At 39.1% G+C, this 19700-nt stretch overlaps 1 protein-coding gene across 2 annotated transcripts in view; it reads left to right on the top strand.

Moving 5' to 3' along the window:
- Window positions 1-19700, top strand: part of GARS1 (glycyl-tRNA synthetase 1) — a 53241-nt gene that overhangs the window by 8508 nt on the left and 25033 nt on the right. For both annotated transcript variants that reach the window (XM_061414220.1, XM_061414221.1), the window contains exons 2-7: window positions 9209-9310; window positions 10183-10285; window positions 11304-11445; window positions 12885-12973; window positions 13390-13466; window positions 19000-19145. In XM_061414220.1, coding sequence (XP_061270204.1) covers window positions 9209-9310; window positions 10183-10285; window positions 11304-11445; window positions 12885-12973; window positions 13390-13466; window positions 19000-19145 — 659 coding nt within the window. The remainder of the gene's footprint in view (window positions 1-9208; window positions 9311-10182; window positions 10286-11303; window positions 11446-12884; window positions 12974-13389; window positions 13467-18999; window positions 19146-19700) is intronic.

The raw sequence follows: 19700 nt of genomic DNA, 5'->3' as shown, positions 1-19700 counted from the left end.
GCCTAAAGAAATGTTAATTAGTTTTCCCTCCTCCCCAGGGAGGGGGCATATGGGTGGAGTCATTGACAGGATCTCTCTTTTCTCCGTCCATTTTATGACATGCAATTAAGGGGGGTTGAGTAAGTAAGCCCAGTTAAGTCTGATTAGTTAATCCGGTTTGCGCAGGGGAGGCACAGGTCAGGAGACTGAGCATTCTCAGGAGAACGTATTCAGGACTCTGAAGCATTCTCTGTTGAGAAACCAGATTTTTAGCTGGATTAATAAGGGTTTTATTTGTCCCCAAGTGGGGAGATCATAAGGGTGATGCCACCGAGGGTGGTGTTTCCTGGAGATCGTTAGAGCCGGCATGGCCCATATTGGAATTTCTTCCTTCTGGGGTTTTTGTTGTCCCGTCTCCATTTTGAAGGCTGGGGGCCCCCTTGAGTCGAATCTTCTGAAGAGGAAGCCATGTGAGTTTGTTGGATCCATCTGGGGAAATACAAGCATACCCCTTTCCCTGTAAGATTAGTTTCCCAGATTTCCATTGTTTCGTTAACCTGTCTTTGTACCAGATGGGCAGAGGAAGAGAAGCATCCTTCAATTCCTCGAAATGCTTTTCTGCCCTCGTTAAAATATCTCCCTATGGTAAGTTTAAAAAATTTAAAACAAATAAAGCTGTATTAACAATAGTTATAGGTTTAGAAAATATGTTGGAATATAGTAAAGTCTGCTTTAGATAAGGAAGACAGTAGTGTTCCTGTGTATTCCCCCGTTTTAAATTTTTTTATTTGTAACTTTAGTGTGTGATGTGCTCGTTCGACTATGCCTTGCGCCTGTGGATTATAAGGAATACCTGTAATATGTTTAATAGAAAAAGATTGTAAAACTTGTTTAAAGTGTCTAGAAATATAGGCAGGGCCATTGTGTTTTTATAGAACTAGGAGTTCCCATTACAGCAAAACAAGTTAATAAGTGAGTTATAATGTGTTTTGTAGGCTCACCACGATGAGGTGTGGCCCAAATAAAAGAAAAATTAGTGTCGATACAGACATGCAAGAAAGAAGATGGAGAAAGTTCAGGGCAATGAGTTATATCCATTTGCCATCGTTCATTAGGTTGCAAACTGTGAGGATTAATACCTTGTGCGATGGGTCCAAGATATAGGGGTCTACAAGTAGAGCAATTACTAATAATTTCTTTAGCCTGGCGGTATGGGATATTCCATAGATGGTGTAGGGAGCCAGCATTGTTATGCAACAGAGCATGCTGTTCTTCTGGAGTAGCAAGTTCACTTCAGTCGCTTAGTCGTGTCCGACTCTTTGCGACCCCATGAATCGCAGCACGCCAGGCCTCCCTGTCCATCACCAACTCCCGGAGTTCATTCAGACTCACGTCCATCGAGTCAGTGATGCTATCCAGCCATCTCATTCTCTGTCATCCCCTTCTCCTCCTGCCCTTAATCCCTCTCAGCATCAGAGTCTTTTCCAATGAGTCAACCCTTCGCATGAGGCGGCCAAAGTACTGGAGTTTCAGCTTTAGCATCAGTCCTTCCAAAGAACCCCCAGGGCTGATCTCCTTCAGAATGGACTGGTTGGATCTCCTTGCAGTCCAAGGGACTCTCAAGAGTCTTCTCCAACACCACAGTTCAAAAGCATCAATTCTTCAGCGCTCAGCTTTCTTCACAGTCCAACTCTCACATCCATACATGACCACAGGAAAAACCATAGCCTTGACTAGACGGACCTTTGTTGGCAAAGTAATGTCTCTGCTTTTGAATATGCTGTCTAGGTTGGTCATAACTTTCCTTCCAAGGAGTAAGCGTCTTTTAATTTCATGGCTGCAATCACCATCTACAGTGATTTTGGAGCCCCCCAAAATAAAGTCTGACACTGTTTCCACTGTTTTCCCATCTATTTCCCATGAAGTGATGGGACCAGATGCCATGATCTTCGTTTTCTGAATGTTGAGCTTTAAGCCAACTTTTTCACTCTCCACTTTCACTTTCATCAAGAGGCTTTTTAGTTCTTCTTCACTTTCTGCCGTAAGGGTGGTGTCCTCTGCATATCTGAGGTTATTGATATTTCTCCTGGCAGTCTTGATTCCAGTTTGTGTTTCTTCCAGTCCAGCGTTTCTCATGATGTACTCTGCGTATAAATTAAATAAGCAGGATGATAATATACAGCCTTGACGTACTCCTTTTCCTATTTGGAACCAGTCTGTTGTTCCATGTCCAGTTCTAACTGTTGCTTCCTGACCTGCATACAGATTTCTCAAGAAGCAGGTCAGGTGGTCTGGTATTCCCATCTCTTTCAGAATTTTCCACAGTTTATTGTGACCCACACAGTCAAAGGCTTTGGCATAGTCAATAAAGCAGAAATAGTTGTTTTTCTGGAACTCTCTTGCTTTTTCGATGATCCAGCAGATGTTGGCAATTTGATCTCTGGTTCCTCTTCCTTTTCTAAAACCAGCTTGAACATCAGGAAGTTCACGGTTCATGTATTGCTGAAGCCTGGCTTGGAGAATTTTGGGCATTACTTTACTAGCATGTGAGATGAGTGCAATTGTGCGGTAGTTTGAGCATTCTTTGGCATTGCCTTTCTTTGGGATTGGAATGAAAACTGACCTTTTCCAGTCCTGTGGGCACTGCTAAGTTTTCCAAAGCAAAAACAATACCCAGCTGTGAATGTGACTGGTGATAGAAGCAAGGTCCGATGCTGTAAAGAGCAGTATTGCATAGGAACCTGGAATGTCAGGTCCATGAATCAAGGCAAATTGGAAGTGGTCAAACAAGAGATGGCAAGAGTGAATGTTGACATTCTAGGAATCAGCGAACTAAAATGGACTGGAATGGGTGAATTTAACTCAGATGACCATTGTATATACTACTATGGGCAGGAATCCTTCAGAAGAAATGGAGTAGCCATCATGGTCAACAAAAGAGTCTGAAATGTAGTACTTGGATGCAGTCTCAAAAACGACAGAACAATCACTTCATTTCCAAGGCAAACCATTCAGTATCACAGTAATCCAAGTCTATGCCCCAACCAGTAATGCTGAAGAAGCTGAACGGTTCTATGAAGACCTACAAGACCTTTTAGAACTAACACCCAAAAAAGATGTCCTTTTCATTATAGAGGACTGGAATGCAAAAGTAGGAAGTCAAGAAGCATCTGGAGTAGCAAAGGAAATCAATTTATCAGCTTGCTCATTACCATAAGTCTTGGGGCCAGGAAGTAAACAATGTGCTCGAATATGTGTAATATAAATGGGAGAACTGCAGTTTCTAAAAACAGATTGTAGTTCAAAAAAGAGTTGTTAAATAATAGGTTGATTGGAGTTTATCGTGGAGGTTTCTATGTTTTTTAATACAAAAACTGAATATATAGAGTCAGAGACTATATTAATGGGGAAAGGATGTAGGCAAATAACTTGAATAAGAGCATATAATTTATTTTGTTGAGCAGAATGAAATTTAGTATAAAAGACTTTATATTCCTTAAGAGACCAGACTGAAGCTTTGGCGTTTTTAGTCCCATCTCTATAAAAAACCTCAGCCTGTGGTATAGGCTGGGAGCTGGTAACGTGAGAAATAATAAATTCAGTATTTTTGAAGAAATTCCACAGCTTACCACAAGGATAATGAAATGTAATTTCTCCAAAATATTCCAGAAAAGCTATTTGGAAATTGGTAGACGTTTGTAATGTGTTCTCAAATTGAGATTTATTGATAGGTATTACAATTTTATGAGGATCAGAGCTAATTAGAGTTTTAGTCCTATTTCTTCCATTGATAATGATTAGAGCAATTAAATTAAGGTAGGGTGTAAGTGACTTTATTCCCCTAAAACGGGTGTAGATCCATTCTACTGGGTGTTCTTGTTGGGCAAGAAGTCCTGTGGGAGAATGAAGAGAGGGGAGTACAAATAATTCTAGAGGTAAATCTAGTTTGATGTGAGTAAGAAATTGTTTTTGTAATTTATTTTGCACCAAATAGAGTTCCTCTCGTGCCTCTTGAGAAAGTGAATGAGGGCTATTTAAATCAGGATCTCCTTTTAAAGTATTAAATGGGTTATTCAGTTGATAATTAGCAATGTCTAAAGAATGTCTAATCCAATTTATATCACCTAAGAGCTTTTGAAAATCATTTAAGGTTGATCATTTATCAGTACGGATCTGAGTTAGTTGGGGAGTAATACATTGTCTATTAACAACAAACCCCAAGTAATGGTAAGGTGTAGAGGTTTGAATTTTTTGAGGGGCAATGATTAATCCAGAGTTTTTTAAGCATAGTTGAGCTATATCAAACATGTGTTAAGTTTCTAAGATAGATGGAGCTGAAAACAATGTATCATCCATATAGTGAATAACAAAAAAGTTAGGAAATTGCTTTCTCACAGGCTCAAGGGCTTTGGCTACGTAGTACTGACACATGGTGCGAGAATTCATCATCCCTTGTGGCAGTACAGTTCATTGGTACCATTTATGGGGTCCAGTATGATTAGGATAAGGGAGAGACAAAGCGAATCTCTCTCGGTCTAAAGGGTGTAAAGGTATATTAAAAAAGCAATCTTGTAAATCAATAATAATAATATGCCAATTTTAAGGAATAGTGGTAGGTGATGCACCCATAGGTTTCATAGATGCATTAACTTCTTTAAGGTCTGTTAGGAGACGCCGAAGAATTGATGCTTTTGAACTGTGGTGTTGGAGAAGACTCCTGAGAGTCCCTTGGACTGCAGGGAGATCCAACCAGTCCATTCTGAAGGAGATCAGCCCTGGGTGTTCTTTGGAGGGAATGATGCTAAAGCTGAAGCTCCAGTACTTTGGCCACCTCATGCAAAGAGTTGACTCATTGGAAAAGACTGTGATGCTGGGAGGGATTGGGGGCAGGAGGAAAAGGGGACGACAGAGAATGAGATGGCTGGATGGCATCACTGACTCGATGGACGTGAGTTTGAGTGAACTCTGGGAATTGGTGATGGCCAGGGAGGCCTGGCGTGCTGTGATTCATGGGGTCGCAAAGAGTCAGACACGACTGAGCGACTGAACTGAACTGAGGAGATGCCATTTGTTAGATTTTTTTTTTTTTTAAATAATGAGAATAGGAGAGTTCCAAGGAGAAAGATTCCTCAATATGCTTTAATTCTAGTTGTGTATCTGTAAGTTCCTTAGCCGCCTGTAATTTGTCTTTTGTGAGGGGCCACTGCTCTGTCCAAATGGGCTCGTCATTCTTCCAAGTTATATGAGCAGTGGCCTCTAGGAAAAATGTGGAATGTATATCTGAGTTTGCCATCACATAAGTAAGTCCCTTCCTATCAGGTTAAGGGGTGCATCTATCACATAAGGTCTTAGTGTTGCAGATTGGCCTTCTGGTCTCTCACATGGATAAATCTGAGTACTCTGATAAACCTCTTGTACTTTGGTTTGAGAAATCCCTGCAATTTGGCAAGAAATTTTTTGTACAGGCCAGGATTTGGGCCATAAATGTTTGGAAATAATAGTAATATCAGACCCAGTGTCGAGGAGACCAGAAAATCTTTTACCATTAATTTTGATATTTATAGTTGGTCGGGCAAATTCAGATACTAATGATGTCCAAAAGGACTGTTTTTGATATGTACTGCTGAATCCACCCGTCCGTATATCATTAGAGGAGTTAATAGAAATATAAGGTAAAAGAAGTAATTGAGCAATTTTATCCCCCTTTTTGAATTGTCATAAAATCTGAGATGACATCGTAATTTGAATTTCTCCTCGTTTAAGGAAAGCTGTTATTAAAGTTTGCCAATCATGGGGAATAAAATCTCCAATAGAGGATGTTATAGAATTTAGAAATGCTTTAGTAAAAGGTGAATGTGGGCTGTACATAGTTATAGCTTTTTTAATTTGTTGCATGTGAAGAAGGTTAATACCCTCATAATGAGGTATTATTTGCCCTTGAGCGTCAGGATTTCTAAAAACTGGAAAGGCGGAGAAACCATCGGCTTCAGAGACCTGTGATTGTAAAGCCAGCAATTCAGAGAGCCTCTGTCATGAAGGAGAGTGAGTAGGTATATTATTGTTATTCAGAAAGGTGTTGTTGGTTTTAATGTCAAAAGGTGTCTTAGGGGAGTCGTTGCCAGAATCATTAGGTTCTAGCAAGGGAGAAACTTTAGGATTTGTGCCCACTAGCAGGAGAGGAGCACTTGGAGCAACCGGGGCAGGGCTTGTAGGAAAATTCTGAAATATTTTATGTTGTTCTAATTCAAAACTACCTTCATCAGGGAACCAAGGGTTACATTCAGCCACTGTCTGAAGGCAAGCTTCTATTTGCTGACACGAAACTGAAAGTCCCTGAACTTTAAATAAGTGCTGAAGTAAAGTAGAAAAGTGATGGGGCTTTCCAGCCATATTACCCATTTGTTAGTACTTACCGGCCTCAATTGGCCCTTGGGGTCACTCCGTCCAAATCTGCAAAGTGTACCAGGCTCCTGTTCGGGCACCACTTGTTGAGGTCCTTTAATGGACTGGAACCTGGTGGTCCGGAGTTGATGATAAGAAAGTAAAAGAGAGAAAGAGGCTGATATTCCTTGGTTTATGCAGAAAACCAATAAAGTCCTTGATACAGGGCTTGTGTCGCTCCTGAGGGCACCTGTCAGGAAGCATTTAACAGGAGGCTTCCTGTATACTGTTTTGGATCTGTCAGGAGTTCTCTGTTCCTTATTAATTTATGAATATTCAGGAATTAAGAGGAGAGGCAAGCCTCTCCCGGGGCTGAGGAATCCAGGCATTTCCTTGTTAGTTTTTCAATACAGTGATAAATACCCTCTTCCTTCTTATGAACCATGTGGTAAAAGTGATTGTTTACAACTCTCTCTGTCTCTTTAATATGAATCATGTATGTTTTTTGTAAGTCTTGAATTTTAATCTTTATCTTTGCTGAGAATAACTACCTTGTAAGACAGTATATATGCCCACACCATGTTGGTTAAAACACATTTGCTCCATCAGAGCTTTGGTCCCCGTGTCTTTCTCTCTCTCTCTCTCTCTCTCTCTCTCTCTGTCTCTCTCTCTCTCTCTTTTTCAGGCTAATTCTCTGGAGCGCAGAGGCCCTCTGGGTTCACTTTCCTGCCCGGGCTTCTAAGACCCTCTTGAAAAGGCGCTCTATGCCTTCACCCCATCGAGAGGGCGCCTGAGGCCTTTGTGAACAGAGCAAGCCCTGTGTCAGGGACTTTATTGGTTTTCTGTATAAACCAAGGAATATCAGCCTCTTTCTCCTTTACTTTCTTGTCGTCGACTCCGGACCACCAGGTTCCAGTCCATTAAAGGACTTCAATAGGCACCTGGCGCCCTCTCGAGGGGGTGAATGCACAGTGCGCCTTCTCAGGAGGGTCTTAAAAGCCTGGGCAGGAGAATGAGCACGACGGGTTTCTGAGCTCCAGAGAATTAGCCTGAAAGAGAGAGAGAGAGAAGGAAAAAAAGAAAGACACGGGGCCTCAAGCTCTGATGGAGCAAAGGTGTTTTATTCAACATTGTGTGGGTGTTTATACTGTCTTACAAGGTAGCTATTTTCAGCAGAGATAAATAAAAACTTATAAGTTGTCAAGGAAACATGAGGTCATTGATATGAAAGAGAGAGGGTTGTAAATAATCACTCTTACCGTATGGTTCATAAAAAGGAAGAAGGTCGTAAATAGTTATTTATCACTGTATGGAAAAACTAAGGAAGGCAATGCATGCATTCCTAAGCCCCGGGAGTAGTTTGCTACTCCACTTAATTCCTGAATATTCAGGAATTAATAAGGGACAGAGGATTCATGACAGATGCAAAACAGCACACAGGAAGCCTCCTGTTAAATGCTTCCTGACAAGAGGGGAATAAGGAGAACATGTATCCCATTTCCATTCTCTTTTCTGTGTATGATTATCTGTATTTTCAACTTTGTCTTTCTGTTCCATTCCATGGAATGAAAATTATCCAGGGATAATTTCTTTTCTAAGTCACTAATTCTCTCTTCAGCTGTCTGATCTGCTGTTTAAACTGTCCATTGGGTTTTTAATTTCAGTGATTATTTCCCAATGTTCTATGTGGTTCTTTTTCAAGTCCCCTGATTGTTTTTGATAGTCTCTTATTCTTTACTCATGTTTTTGATTCCTCTTTTTATTTTACTTTAAACATCTTGAGCATTTAAAAAGTATGTTTGGTCATTCAAATACTTTTAAAGGATCTAATTTTGTTATTTGTTGTTTCTGCCGGGTCTCACTCATGGTGGCTCTCTTCCTCATGGATTTTAAAATTTTGAGCTGAGTGCTTATTATTTTCATAACCTTAAACTGAAAATCCTGAAAGGCCTATGGAAGGTCTACTTTAGAGAGCAGTTGCTTCTGATGGGCCCCCCAGGGCTCTATTAATTTGATACCTTTTAATTTCTCATCTTGAAATTTCCCAGACCAGGTGGTAACGTTTTGTTTGTTCTCTCAGATTACTTATTCTACCACATTACTGTAAGAAAATCAATGTACAGGTGGTAGGTTGTTGGAAGTGAATAAAGTAGTCTAAAGAAATTAGCAAGGAAAAAAATGCAATAGTAAAGGGCAGAGGAAGGTAAGTGACTGAGAACAAATGGGCAGAGAAGTAAGCAGAAAACTAAAACAGTCTTTTTTTTTTTTTTTTTGTACGCAAGAAAAAACAGAGATTCAAGGAGATGGTAGTCTATTCATTGGTTCTTCTGAGTTCTCAGTGCTTATATCTTGCTCTTATTTTTTGTGTGTGTGTGTGTGGCTGTGCTGGATCTCTGTTGCAGGGAGCAGGCTTCCTCTAGTTGCAGAGTGCATGCTGCCTAATTGTAGCCTGTGGTCTTAGTTGCCCTGCGGCATATGGGATCTTAGTTCTCCGACCAGGGATCAAACCCCTATCCCCCTGAATTGCAAGGCAGATTCTTACCCGGTAGACACAACCAGGGTTTTTACTTTTTGATCAGTGCTTTTCTCCTCTCTGCATCTCCTCCCCACAAAGAAAACAAACCAGTAATAATTGCTCTGCAAGTGTAGTTATTTATGTACCTGTCTATATGTTTAGATTATACATGCTGCGGGCAGAGACCTACAGTATTCATAATGACCTTTCACATAATAAACCTTTGAATTTCCTCATTCTCACACAGATACTGTTTAAAAGATGTGCTGAAAAGCACATTTCTAACTTTACTTCTGAAACCAGTCATGACTACTGATTCTCTTTGTTGGCTAGGGAGACCTTGTACGAAAACTCAAAGAAGATAAAGCACCCCAAGTAGATGTAGATAAGGCGGTAGCTGAGCTCAAAGCCCGCAAGAGGATTCTGGAAGCAAAGGTGAGTCTTGGATCCTCGGAAAGGAACGTAAGTAGCTATAGAATTGCTCATCTTTACTTAGTCTCTGTGGGTGGGAGAGGCCTAGAAAAAAATTTGAAAGTTGCTCTATCTCTGTTTATCCAGAATGCCCTCTCCTCCTTCTCTACTTGGTAGACTCCTTCCTTTCAATGTGTAATTCAAAATGTCAGCTTTTCTACAACACGTTCCTCCCCCTAACCTACTCCTTCTCCTACCAGACAAAAACCCTAAACTGGTTGTGTTCCATTAATTCCCTGGAAGGCAATTGTGTTCTTCTTGATGAATTCTTTTATATTTACAAATAATGGTTATGCTGTTTTAAAATCTTTTCTTTTAAGGAAAAGTTTTATTCATCCGATACCTGCTCACAAACCTTTCAAATTATCTCACATCACTAAAATGAAATTGTTTGGAGTTTTTTCTTTTTTTGGCCAAGCTGCGCAGCTTGTGACACCTTAGTTCCCCAGCCAGGGGTTGAATTCAGCCCCAGCAGTGAAAGCGTCCAGTCCTAACCACTGGGAAGCCAGAGAATTCCTCATTTGGAGTTTTAAGTCACTATTTCACTACAGTGATTCTCTAAAATTTAGATACTGCTTATCAGTATCTACATCTAAGTAAGCTTAGTTTTATAATCTTGGGAATAGGCATACATTTTCCTAAATAATTAAGTAAAGGTGTCTTTTCTGTAACTCAGAGGGAAAAACCCCTAAGGTTTCTATTGTTTTAAGGGTATGAAAATCTTGTCTGATAAATTTTATATTGAATTCTGAGGAATAAAGTAAATTTAGGTATGTAAACTGAAATTCCCACTCACTCCTTCAATCACATATTTTCTCTTTAAAAATCTCTTACAGGAGCTAGCGTTACAGCCCAAAGATGATGTTGTAGACAGAGCAAAAATGGAAGATACCCTGAAGAGGAGGTTTTTCTATGATCAAGCTTTTGCTATTTATGGAGGTAGGGGATTAATGAAAGAAAAAATGTGTTGTTAGTGGCCTTAATATGGTTCTTAAATGAAAAGCACAACTTGCCAACTGATATCTCGTTGTATCAGGTCATGCAAACCAGAGGATATATATCTTGCATTTATTTATTTAGTCACTCATTTGGTATGATACCAGTTCTTATTTCCTTCTACCCTCCTTATTCTTGAAGATGGCTTTTTTTCCATTAGGACTTAGGGAATTGGAGGGGTAGGCAGTGTTTGATGTATCCATGTACATATCAGACTCTTCTTAAAATCCCAGTGGAGACTTGGGAGTAGTAGAGGGCCATTTGTAGCACTGGCCAACTGCACTGTGCCATTCCCCACAGGGCAGTGATAAACCCTAGTTCCAATATTATTCATTATGGCAACTGCCAGGTGAAAACATTCTTCTTAGCTATGCAGATAAATTTCTACATCCCTTTGAACACTACATGAATTTATATAGACAAATATAATTCACTGATATTTTTTCATAAGTAACGGAGATTATTGCAACAGTATTAAACTTTCAATACTTTGCCACTGAAACTTGATTTGATTTTTAGTCTGAGCAGATCTCTAAATGTTTTATTTCTTGAGGTTTAAATAGTAGCCCAAATACCAAGAATAAATTGGAGAACGGGGTATTGGGCATCATTGTTATTCCACTGAAGCAGCCAGTTATTTTCTCATTTCTATGGCAGAAAACTATAATCTGCTTTTTCATTTTGTTTCTTGCATAAGGAGGAACTTCTTTTTGTTTTTAGGTTTTTCTAATCCTTCTTGAAATTTCAACCTCCACGTGCAGAAATAGTAAATGGAATAAGAGCTTTTCAGTTTAAACATCTGTCAGCTAGTTGGAAATAAGACTCTTTAGAATTGGGAGATTTGAAGTGTTGGCTTCAATACATTTTTTGGGAATATGTGAGCCTTTCAGGTTTCTGATGTCTTCTTACTTTGATTTGTTCAGAGTGATAAGGTAGAGTACATTTTCCTCTCATTTTGCAGGTGTTAGTGGTCTTTATGATTTTGGCCCAGTTGGATGTGCTTTAAAAAACAATATTATTCAGACCTGGAGGCAGCATTTTATCCAAGAGGAACAGATCCTGGAGATTGATTGTACCATGCTTACCCCTGAGCCAGTTTTAAAGTAAGATTTCTACTTTGAAGGCTGAAATTCTTTAATTTATATACTTAAGTAACTTTTTGATTAAAAAAATTGGCCCATGTTCATTGTGAAAATCTGAAAAATAAAAACAAAATATATACTCATTGCCAACAGATAGCTAATTTAAAATGTGGTATTTATCCTTTTTTTTAAGTTTAGGAGTAGCATAGTGTGGTGTTTAGTAGTAGCACAGTGCTTTCTCTCACCTAATATAGGTGAACATTATGTCAATAAGCTTCAAGAGTATTTTTAATGAGAGAATAGTATTCTCTGTTACAGATGTGGCATAATTTACTTAGCTGGTGCATAAGTATAGGCGTTTAAGTTTTAGTTTCTGAGTTTTGATGGCACTGAACATCCTAATAGATGAATTTTTTGTATATCCTGGTGATTTCTTTAGTATAAATTCATAGAAGTTCTGGGCAAAGCTATGTACATATTTTAAATTAAATACTGCTATTTGTATTGACGTTTCAATGCAGAAATTTAGATTCTTCCTACCAACATTGTTGAAAGCAGGTCAGGATTTCATTTCAGGATATGAAACTAAAAGAGGAATTGTTACTATTTTTCATCATTTCATTTAATATTGCCTGTTAAAGAGCTAATTTTTGCTATTTATAACTTTAAAGTGAAACTGTTAGTCTCTCAGTCATGTCTGACTCTTTGCAACCCTATGGACTGTATAGCCTACCAGGCTCCTCTATCCATGGAATTCTCCAGGTAAGAATACTGGAGTGAGTAGCCATTCCCTTCTTCATGGGATCTTCCCAGCCCAGTGATTGAACTCAGGTCTCTAGCATTGCAGGCAGATTCTTTACCATCTGAGTCACCAGAGGAGCCTTTTGTATACTTTAGGCTCTCTCTCAATAATGCAGGCAATTAAAATAAGTTGAATTCTTAATGATAGATCTAAAAGATCAAGACAACCTATTCTTAGCTACTTGCTCCACTAATAGGAGCCACATAGTGATAATACCAGTGTCCCTACAGGTTTCAGTGGCAGAAAACTCTTTAGGGTTCAGTGTCTATTTGAATTCTCACAAATTCTTGGCTAGTCAAATTCCCCATGGCTTTGGCTTTTGCTTGGATCACTAATAATAATGGGATAGGCATGGAGTAACTGATACTGAAAAGTAGCACAGACCTTGACAATTTGTGAAAAAGTATAATCTAGTTAATATTTTTTTTCGTAAGGGAAGGGAGAACTTGGGGAGCAGGTAGGAATAGATTTAAGGAAGAATTTTCTTTGGCATACGTTTTTATCTACCATGGGATATTCCATAATAGATAAGGGAGCTTTAATCTGTCAGACACAGATGTAAGCTATGGATAAATATATAGATGGCAGATTGTCTTAAAAGGTAAAATTTATGAGTTAAGCTGTATGAAAATGACTAATTGACTTGGTATTAACTTAGGACTTCTGGCCATGTAGACAAATTTGCTGACTTCATGGTGAAAGATTTAAAAAATGGAGAGTGTTTCCGTGCTGACCATCTATTGAAAGGTATGGCTTTTCATCTCAGGTAAACATCTTTTCAAGTAGGATTGATCAAAGCAAAGGGTTTGGATTAAACATTTCTCTTAAGTTTTTACATTTTTTTTCTTGGGACACAATATACAAAGAATAAAGTGCACAGATCTTAGTATATAGAACAAGTCCCTTATTGAAAAAGAAGAAATATATATATGTACACACACACACACACACACACACACACATACAGATAATTAGAAATTCTAAGTCACCGAAAGAATCAAGAGAGTATCATGACTGTCTCTGTAAAATCAGCCATAGGATTCATATAAATTAAGAACATTATCCTTGGGTTCATTTTTTCACCTGCCCAATGTTGAACTCAAAAGTACATTGTCCTTTTTTCTCATTGATTAAAATTGACATGTACAACACTATTCTTGCAGCTCATTTACAGAAATTGATGTCTGATAAGAAGTGTTCTGCTGAGAAGAAATCAGAGATGGAAAGTGTCTTGGCCCAGGTAAGTACTTGAGAGACGTTATCATGATAACCCAGGTAGGTGCTGTCTTTCTTTTCAGCATTTGATGACTTGAATTCCATGTTGTGCTGACCTGGTCACAATAGTAAAGAAGGAGAGCTTACCTTCTGTCCTTCATATCATCTGTTTTTGTGTTTTTATTTTCTCTGTTAGCGTTTTATAGTTAACCCTTTATTTCTGCCAAACTAGCAAGTCAGTGTAAATAGAAATGAAATTAGTTTTCTCTCCTCAGGAACCAGTTTTCTGGATTTAATAGCAAAAATCAGGACAATGTCTAGGATGGATAGTGTTCAGTGTGCAGATTTGGGGCAGACATCTGTGTGAGGCTGTCTCATCAGCCACTTTATCTACTTCTGATTGGACTGTCCATGACTATGTGCTGTTCTTAGGACCTGATGGAGCAGGCCCCTGCTTTTCCTGTAGACCTTTAGTTTTGTATTTAAGTTGACAAGTTTTAGGGAAGGCGTTGAGATCATCTATTCTGACTTTTAGCCAAATGCAGAAATACCTTCTATATTAGAAGTAGTTCTTACCCTTTTTGGGGGGCCACAAACTGCATTAAAAATTGATGAATATTGCACACCTTTGCCCCAGGAGGATCACATGCCTGTATGTGAATGTTGCTGATTTCTAACCTCATTTATCCTTTTAAGCAAAGTATTTCTCCAGCACCATGTTTGATCATGAAATCCACCACAGCTCATCTCTTAAATTTTATTTATTTCCTTGGATGAGAAAAAAAAAAACAACCAATGCTTTTTTTTTTTCATCCAAGAAATAAGATTTTCTTTACCTTGTGTATGAATAAATAAGTCTGAGTGTAGAACCAGCACCCCAAAAAGATGTCCTTTTCATTATAGGGGACTGAAATGCAAAAATAGGAAGTCAAGAGATACCTGGAGTAATACGCAAATTTGGCCTTGGAGTACAAAATGAAGCAGAGCAAAGGCTAACAGAGTTTTGCCAAGAGAACGCACTGCTCATAGCAAACACCCTCTTCCAACGTAAGAGAAGACTACACATGGACGTCACCAGATGGCCAATACTGAAATCAGATTGATATATTCTTTGCAGCCAAAGATGGAGGAGCTCTTTACAGTCAGCAAAAACAAGATTGGGAGCTGACTGTGGCTCAGATCATGAACTCCTTATTGCCAAATTCAAACTTAAATTGAAGAAAGTAGGGAAAACCACTAGACCATTCAGGTATGACCTAAATCAAATCCCTTATGATTATACAGTGGAAGTGACAAATAGATTCAAGGGATTAGATCTGATAGACAGAGTGCCTGATGAACTATGGACAGAGATTTGTGACAGTACAGGAGACAGGGATCAAGACCGTACCCAAGAAAATGAAATGCAAAAAGGCAAAATGGTTGTCTGAGGAGGCCTGACAAATAGCTGAGAAAAGAAGAGAAGCAAAAGGCAAAGGAGAAAAGGAAAGATATACCCATTTGAATGCAGAATTCCATAGAATAGCAAGGAAAGATAAGAAAACCTTCCTCAGTGATCAGTGCAAAGAAATAGAGGAAAATAATAGAATGGGAAAGACTACAGATCTCTTCTAGAGAAGAAAATGGCAACCCACTCCAGTATTCTTGCCTAGAGAATCCCATGAACAGAGGAGCCTGGTGGGCTGCTGTCCATAGGGTTGCACAGAGTCGGACAAGACTGAAGTGACTTAGCAGCAGCAGCAGCAGAGATCTCTTCAAGAAAATCAAAGATACCAAGGGAACATATCATGCAAAGATGGGCACAATAAAGGACAGAAATGGTATGGACCTAATAGAAGCAGAAGATATTAAGAAGAGGTGGCAAGAATACACAGAAGAACTGTACAAAAAAGATCTTCATGACCCAGATAACCACAGTGGCGTGACCACTCACCTAGAGCCAGACAACCTGGAATGCGAAGTCAAGTGGGCCTTAGGAAGCATCACTACGAACAAAGCTAGTGGAGGTGTTGGAATTCCAGTTGAACTATTTCATATCCTAAAAGATGATGCTCTGAAAGTGCTGCCCTCAGTATGCCAGCAAGTTTGGAAAACTCAGCAGTGGCCACAGGACTGGAAAAGGTCAGTTTTCATTCCAATCCCAAAGAAAGGCAATGCCAAAGAATGTTCAAACTGCTCAAAATTCTTCAAGCCAGGCCTCAACAGTATGTGAACCATGAACTTCCAGATACTCAAGCTGGTTTTAGAAAAGGCAGAGGAACCAGAGATCAAACTGCCAACGTCTGCTGGATCATCAAAAAAGCAAGAGAGTTCCAGAAAAACATCTACTTCTGCTTTATTGACTATGCCAAAGCCTTTGACTGTGTGGACCACAACAAACTCTGGAAAATTATAAGGGGTGGGAATACCAGACCACCTGACCTGCCTCCTGAGAAACCTGTATGCAGATCAAGAAGCACAGTTAGAACTAGACATGGAACAACAGACTGGTTGCAAATCAGAAAAGGAGTACATGAATGAAGGCTGTATATTGTCACCCTGCTTATTTAACTTATATGCAGAGTACATCATGCCAAATGCTGGGGTGGATGAAGCACAAACTGGAATCAGGATTGCCGAGAGAAATAATCAATAACCTCAGACATGCAGATGACACCACCTTTATGGCAGAAAGTGAAGAACTAAAGAGCCTCTTGATGAAAGTGAAAGAGGAGAGTGAAAAAGTTGGCTTAAAGCTTAACATTCAGAAAACTATGATCATGGCATCTGGTGAAATCACTTCATGGCAAATAGATGGGGAAACAATGAAAACAGTGACAGACTTTGTTTTCTTGGGCTCCAAAATCACTGAAGATGGTGACTGCAACCTTGAAATTAAAAGATGCTTGTTCCTTGGAAGAAAAGCTATGAGCAACCTAGGCAGCATATTAAAAGGCAGAGACATTACGTTGCCAAAAAAGGTCCATCTAGTCAAAACTATGGTTTTTCCAGTAGTCATGTATGGATTTGAGAGCTGGACTGTAAAGAAAGCTGAGCACCAAAGAATTGATGCTTTTGAACTGTGATGTTGGAGTAGACTCTTCAGAGTCCCTTGGACTGCAAGGAAATCCAACCAGTCAATCGTAGTCGTGAATATTCATTGGAATATTGGAATATTGGAATGTTGGAATCCAGTCATGAATATTCATTGGAAGGACTGATGGTGAAGCTGAAACTCCAATACTTTGGCCACCTGATGCGAAGAACTGACTCACTAGAAAAGACCCTGATGCTGGGAAGGACTGAAGGCGGGAAGAGAAGGGGATGACAGAAGATGAGATGGCTGGATGGCATCAGTTTGAGTAAGGTCCATCAGTTTGATGGACATAAGTTTGAGTAAGGTCCGGGAGTTGGTGATTTACAGGGAAGCCTGGCGTGCTGTAGTCCATGGGGTCGCAAAGAGTCGGACATGACTGAGCGACTAAACTGAGGACTCCCTAACACTGCTTTCCTGATGGAAATTACTGGACACTTCTCCACTGTTGCCTTGAGTTTTTTAAACCTACTGATTTTCCTCTGCAGTATCTGGCTTTCCCAACATTAGGTGAGAAATTTTCTCCTTCATCATTTAAATTGAAAAACTTCTTAATCTGGCTATTGATTCATCTGCCAATTTATTTTGGGCCATATGAAGTATTTTTATTCCTTTTTTGAAACTCATTTCTTCCACGTTGTTGCTTATGGCTTAGAAAATGAATTCTTGTACTTTGATACTGTTACGGCCACACCCTCATTTCTCATTTCCTTCCTTTTCCAAAGACATGACCCTTACTAGAAAGAAGACATGAAAAGCACCTCATATTACACCTAAATTATTCTCTTTTGCATTCAGGATTTTAGATTTATTAGGGATTTTGTGTGTATGTGTCTTTGATCTTAACAGCTTCGTTCATTTCCAAATAAATTGTCTGAAACAGGAAGTAGTTGTTTTGTTAAGTCAGAATTTATAGTTTGAGCACTGACTTTCTGTTTCATCAGGTACATGTTCCAGAAAAACAGTTTGGATTTTGATTTTGATTGCCATATCATATATGTGTGTGATATCTCATACACACACACACAGTCGACCCTTGAACAGCATGGTTTGAACTTTGCGAGTCCATGTACACTGTGATGTGTTCCAGTAGTAATTTCTACAGTACTACGCAGTTTTTAGGTGGTTGAATCTGCAGATACAGAATAACTGTGGATAGACAGGGCTGGCTGTAAGTTACATGTGTTGTTCAAGGGTCAGTTCTGTATTCTTATCAATTTAATCTTCAGTGAAGTGTTAGAAACCCATGGAAGTGGCCTGATACTGAAATGGCCCCAAAGGATTTCCTGGGCAGAGGCCCATCTGTTGCTTCAGCATATAATAGCATTTTCTGCATCTGTTAATGCTTGTGATTCCTTCTCAGCTTTATGAAGCATGATATTAATAGTTTATCTAAAAGGTATTGATTCACTCTTTGTGGCTAAGAAACGAGGTAAAGTCTGTTCTCCCCATTTTACAGATAAGCAAACAGGCTCAGAGAGGTTAGGGAGGAACTTGATCCTGAATCACACAACCTATCCATGGTGGAGTTGGGCAATTTACCCAGTATTTTCTGATCCTGAGTGGCCATAAATCATTAGTTGATTTATCTAATTATTTTTATTAGATGTTTTTTAAGTTTTAAATATTCTTTACTATTAGATGGTTTGTCATAGTCATTCAAGGTTTTTGAATTGGAGATCGTATATCATTTTAGAGGGTTTGGCATTGATCATCAATGTACAGGATGTGCAGTGCACTGGGAAATGCAGAAGTGAATAAGACACAGCTTCTGCCTTCAAGCTTCTCCCATAATGTCTAACGGAGAAGGCAGTGACACCCCACTCCAGTACTCTTGCCTGGAAAATCCCATGAATGGAGGAGCCTGGAAGGCTGCAGTCGGTGGGGTTGCTGAGGGTCGGACACGACTGAGCGACTTCACTTTCACTTTTCACTTTCATGCATTGGAGAAGGAAATGGCAACCCACTCCAATGTTCTTGCCTGGAGAATCCCAGGGACGGGGGAGCCTGGTGGGCTGCCGTCTGTGGGGTTGCACAGAGTCAGACACGACTGAAGTGACTTAGCAGCTTAGCAGCATAATGTCTAATGGGAGAGGAGTTACATGGATATTTAATTAATAGACAGGGAAGTGCACCTGACTCTTAAGTATACAGAGTAGTAAAATTCATTGTGTAAAGTTATTTGCATGATTCTTGCCAACCAATAACTATTATAATTGAAAAGAGATATTTTGCCTTATCTTTCATTGTGAAATGGTACACATTTTTAGGTCAGTCCTACAAAGACACTCTATTTCTCTGTTGGTGAATGTAAGCTATGTAAGTTGGGTATGGTTTTAATATAGATATCTTGAAGATTAGGTTAATCTGATATTTTTATTTTGGGTGAATTTTAATGGTGGGTGGGGTTTTAATATAATATTTTATTGTTATGTTATTTTTTCTCAGTCTCTTACACTAATCATTTTCTTGATGTATTCTTTAGCTTGATAACTATGGACAGCAAGAACTTGCAGATCTTTTTGTAAACTATAATGTAAAATCTCCCACTACTGGAAATGATCTTTCCCCTCCAGTGCCTTTTAACTTAATGTTTAAGACCTTCATTGGACCTGGAGGAAACATGCCTGGGTATGTATCATTTATTGTTTATGTAATATTATTATAACTACTTATAATAAAAGGTAAATATTAATATCAACCATGAAGGAAAATGTTTGAAAAATGAGTAGGAAGTACAGACAAATATATTAAGGAGAAATAATGATATATTTTAAAATTTTATTTCCTCTAATTCTTCCTAAGTATAATTCTTTTTTTTTTTTTTTAGTATATATTGTCATTTGGGGGAGGGCATAAATACAGAAGTCTGTAATCATCACTTCTTATAGTTATTACTGCATAGGGCAGGAGAGAGTGTTGAAGATTGATTTTGAAGGCTATTGAACTTGTTGAGGGAGACTTTAGAAACCATTCAGTGTAGGTCACACTGCCCGGTGGGACTTTCTGCAGTGGTGGAGATAGTCTATAAGCTGTTCCTGTCCAATATGGTAGCGACTAACCACTACCATGTGGCCGATGAACATTTGAAATGGGGCTAGTGCTTCTGGGGAACTGAACTTCTAAACTTATTTATTTATTTTTTGGCCATGCCACATGGCATGTGGGATCTTAGTTCCCCGACCA

The sequence above is a fragment of the Bos javanicus genome, chromosome 4 (genome assembly GCF_032452875.1).
Source record: "Bos javanicus breed banteng chromosome 4, ARS-OSU_banteng_1.0, whole genome shotgun sequence".
NCBI lineage: Eukaryota > Metazoa > Chordata > Mammalia > Artiodactyla > Bovidae > Bos > Bos javanicus.
Note: the sequence above shows the minus strand (reverse complement) of the source record. Positions and strands in the feature narration are given on the sequence as shown.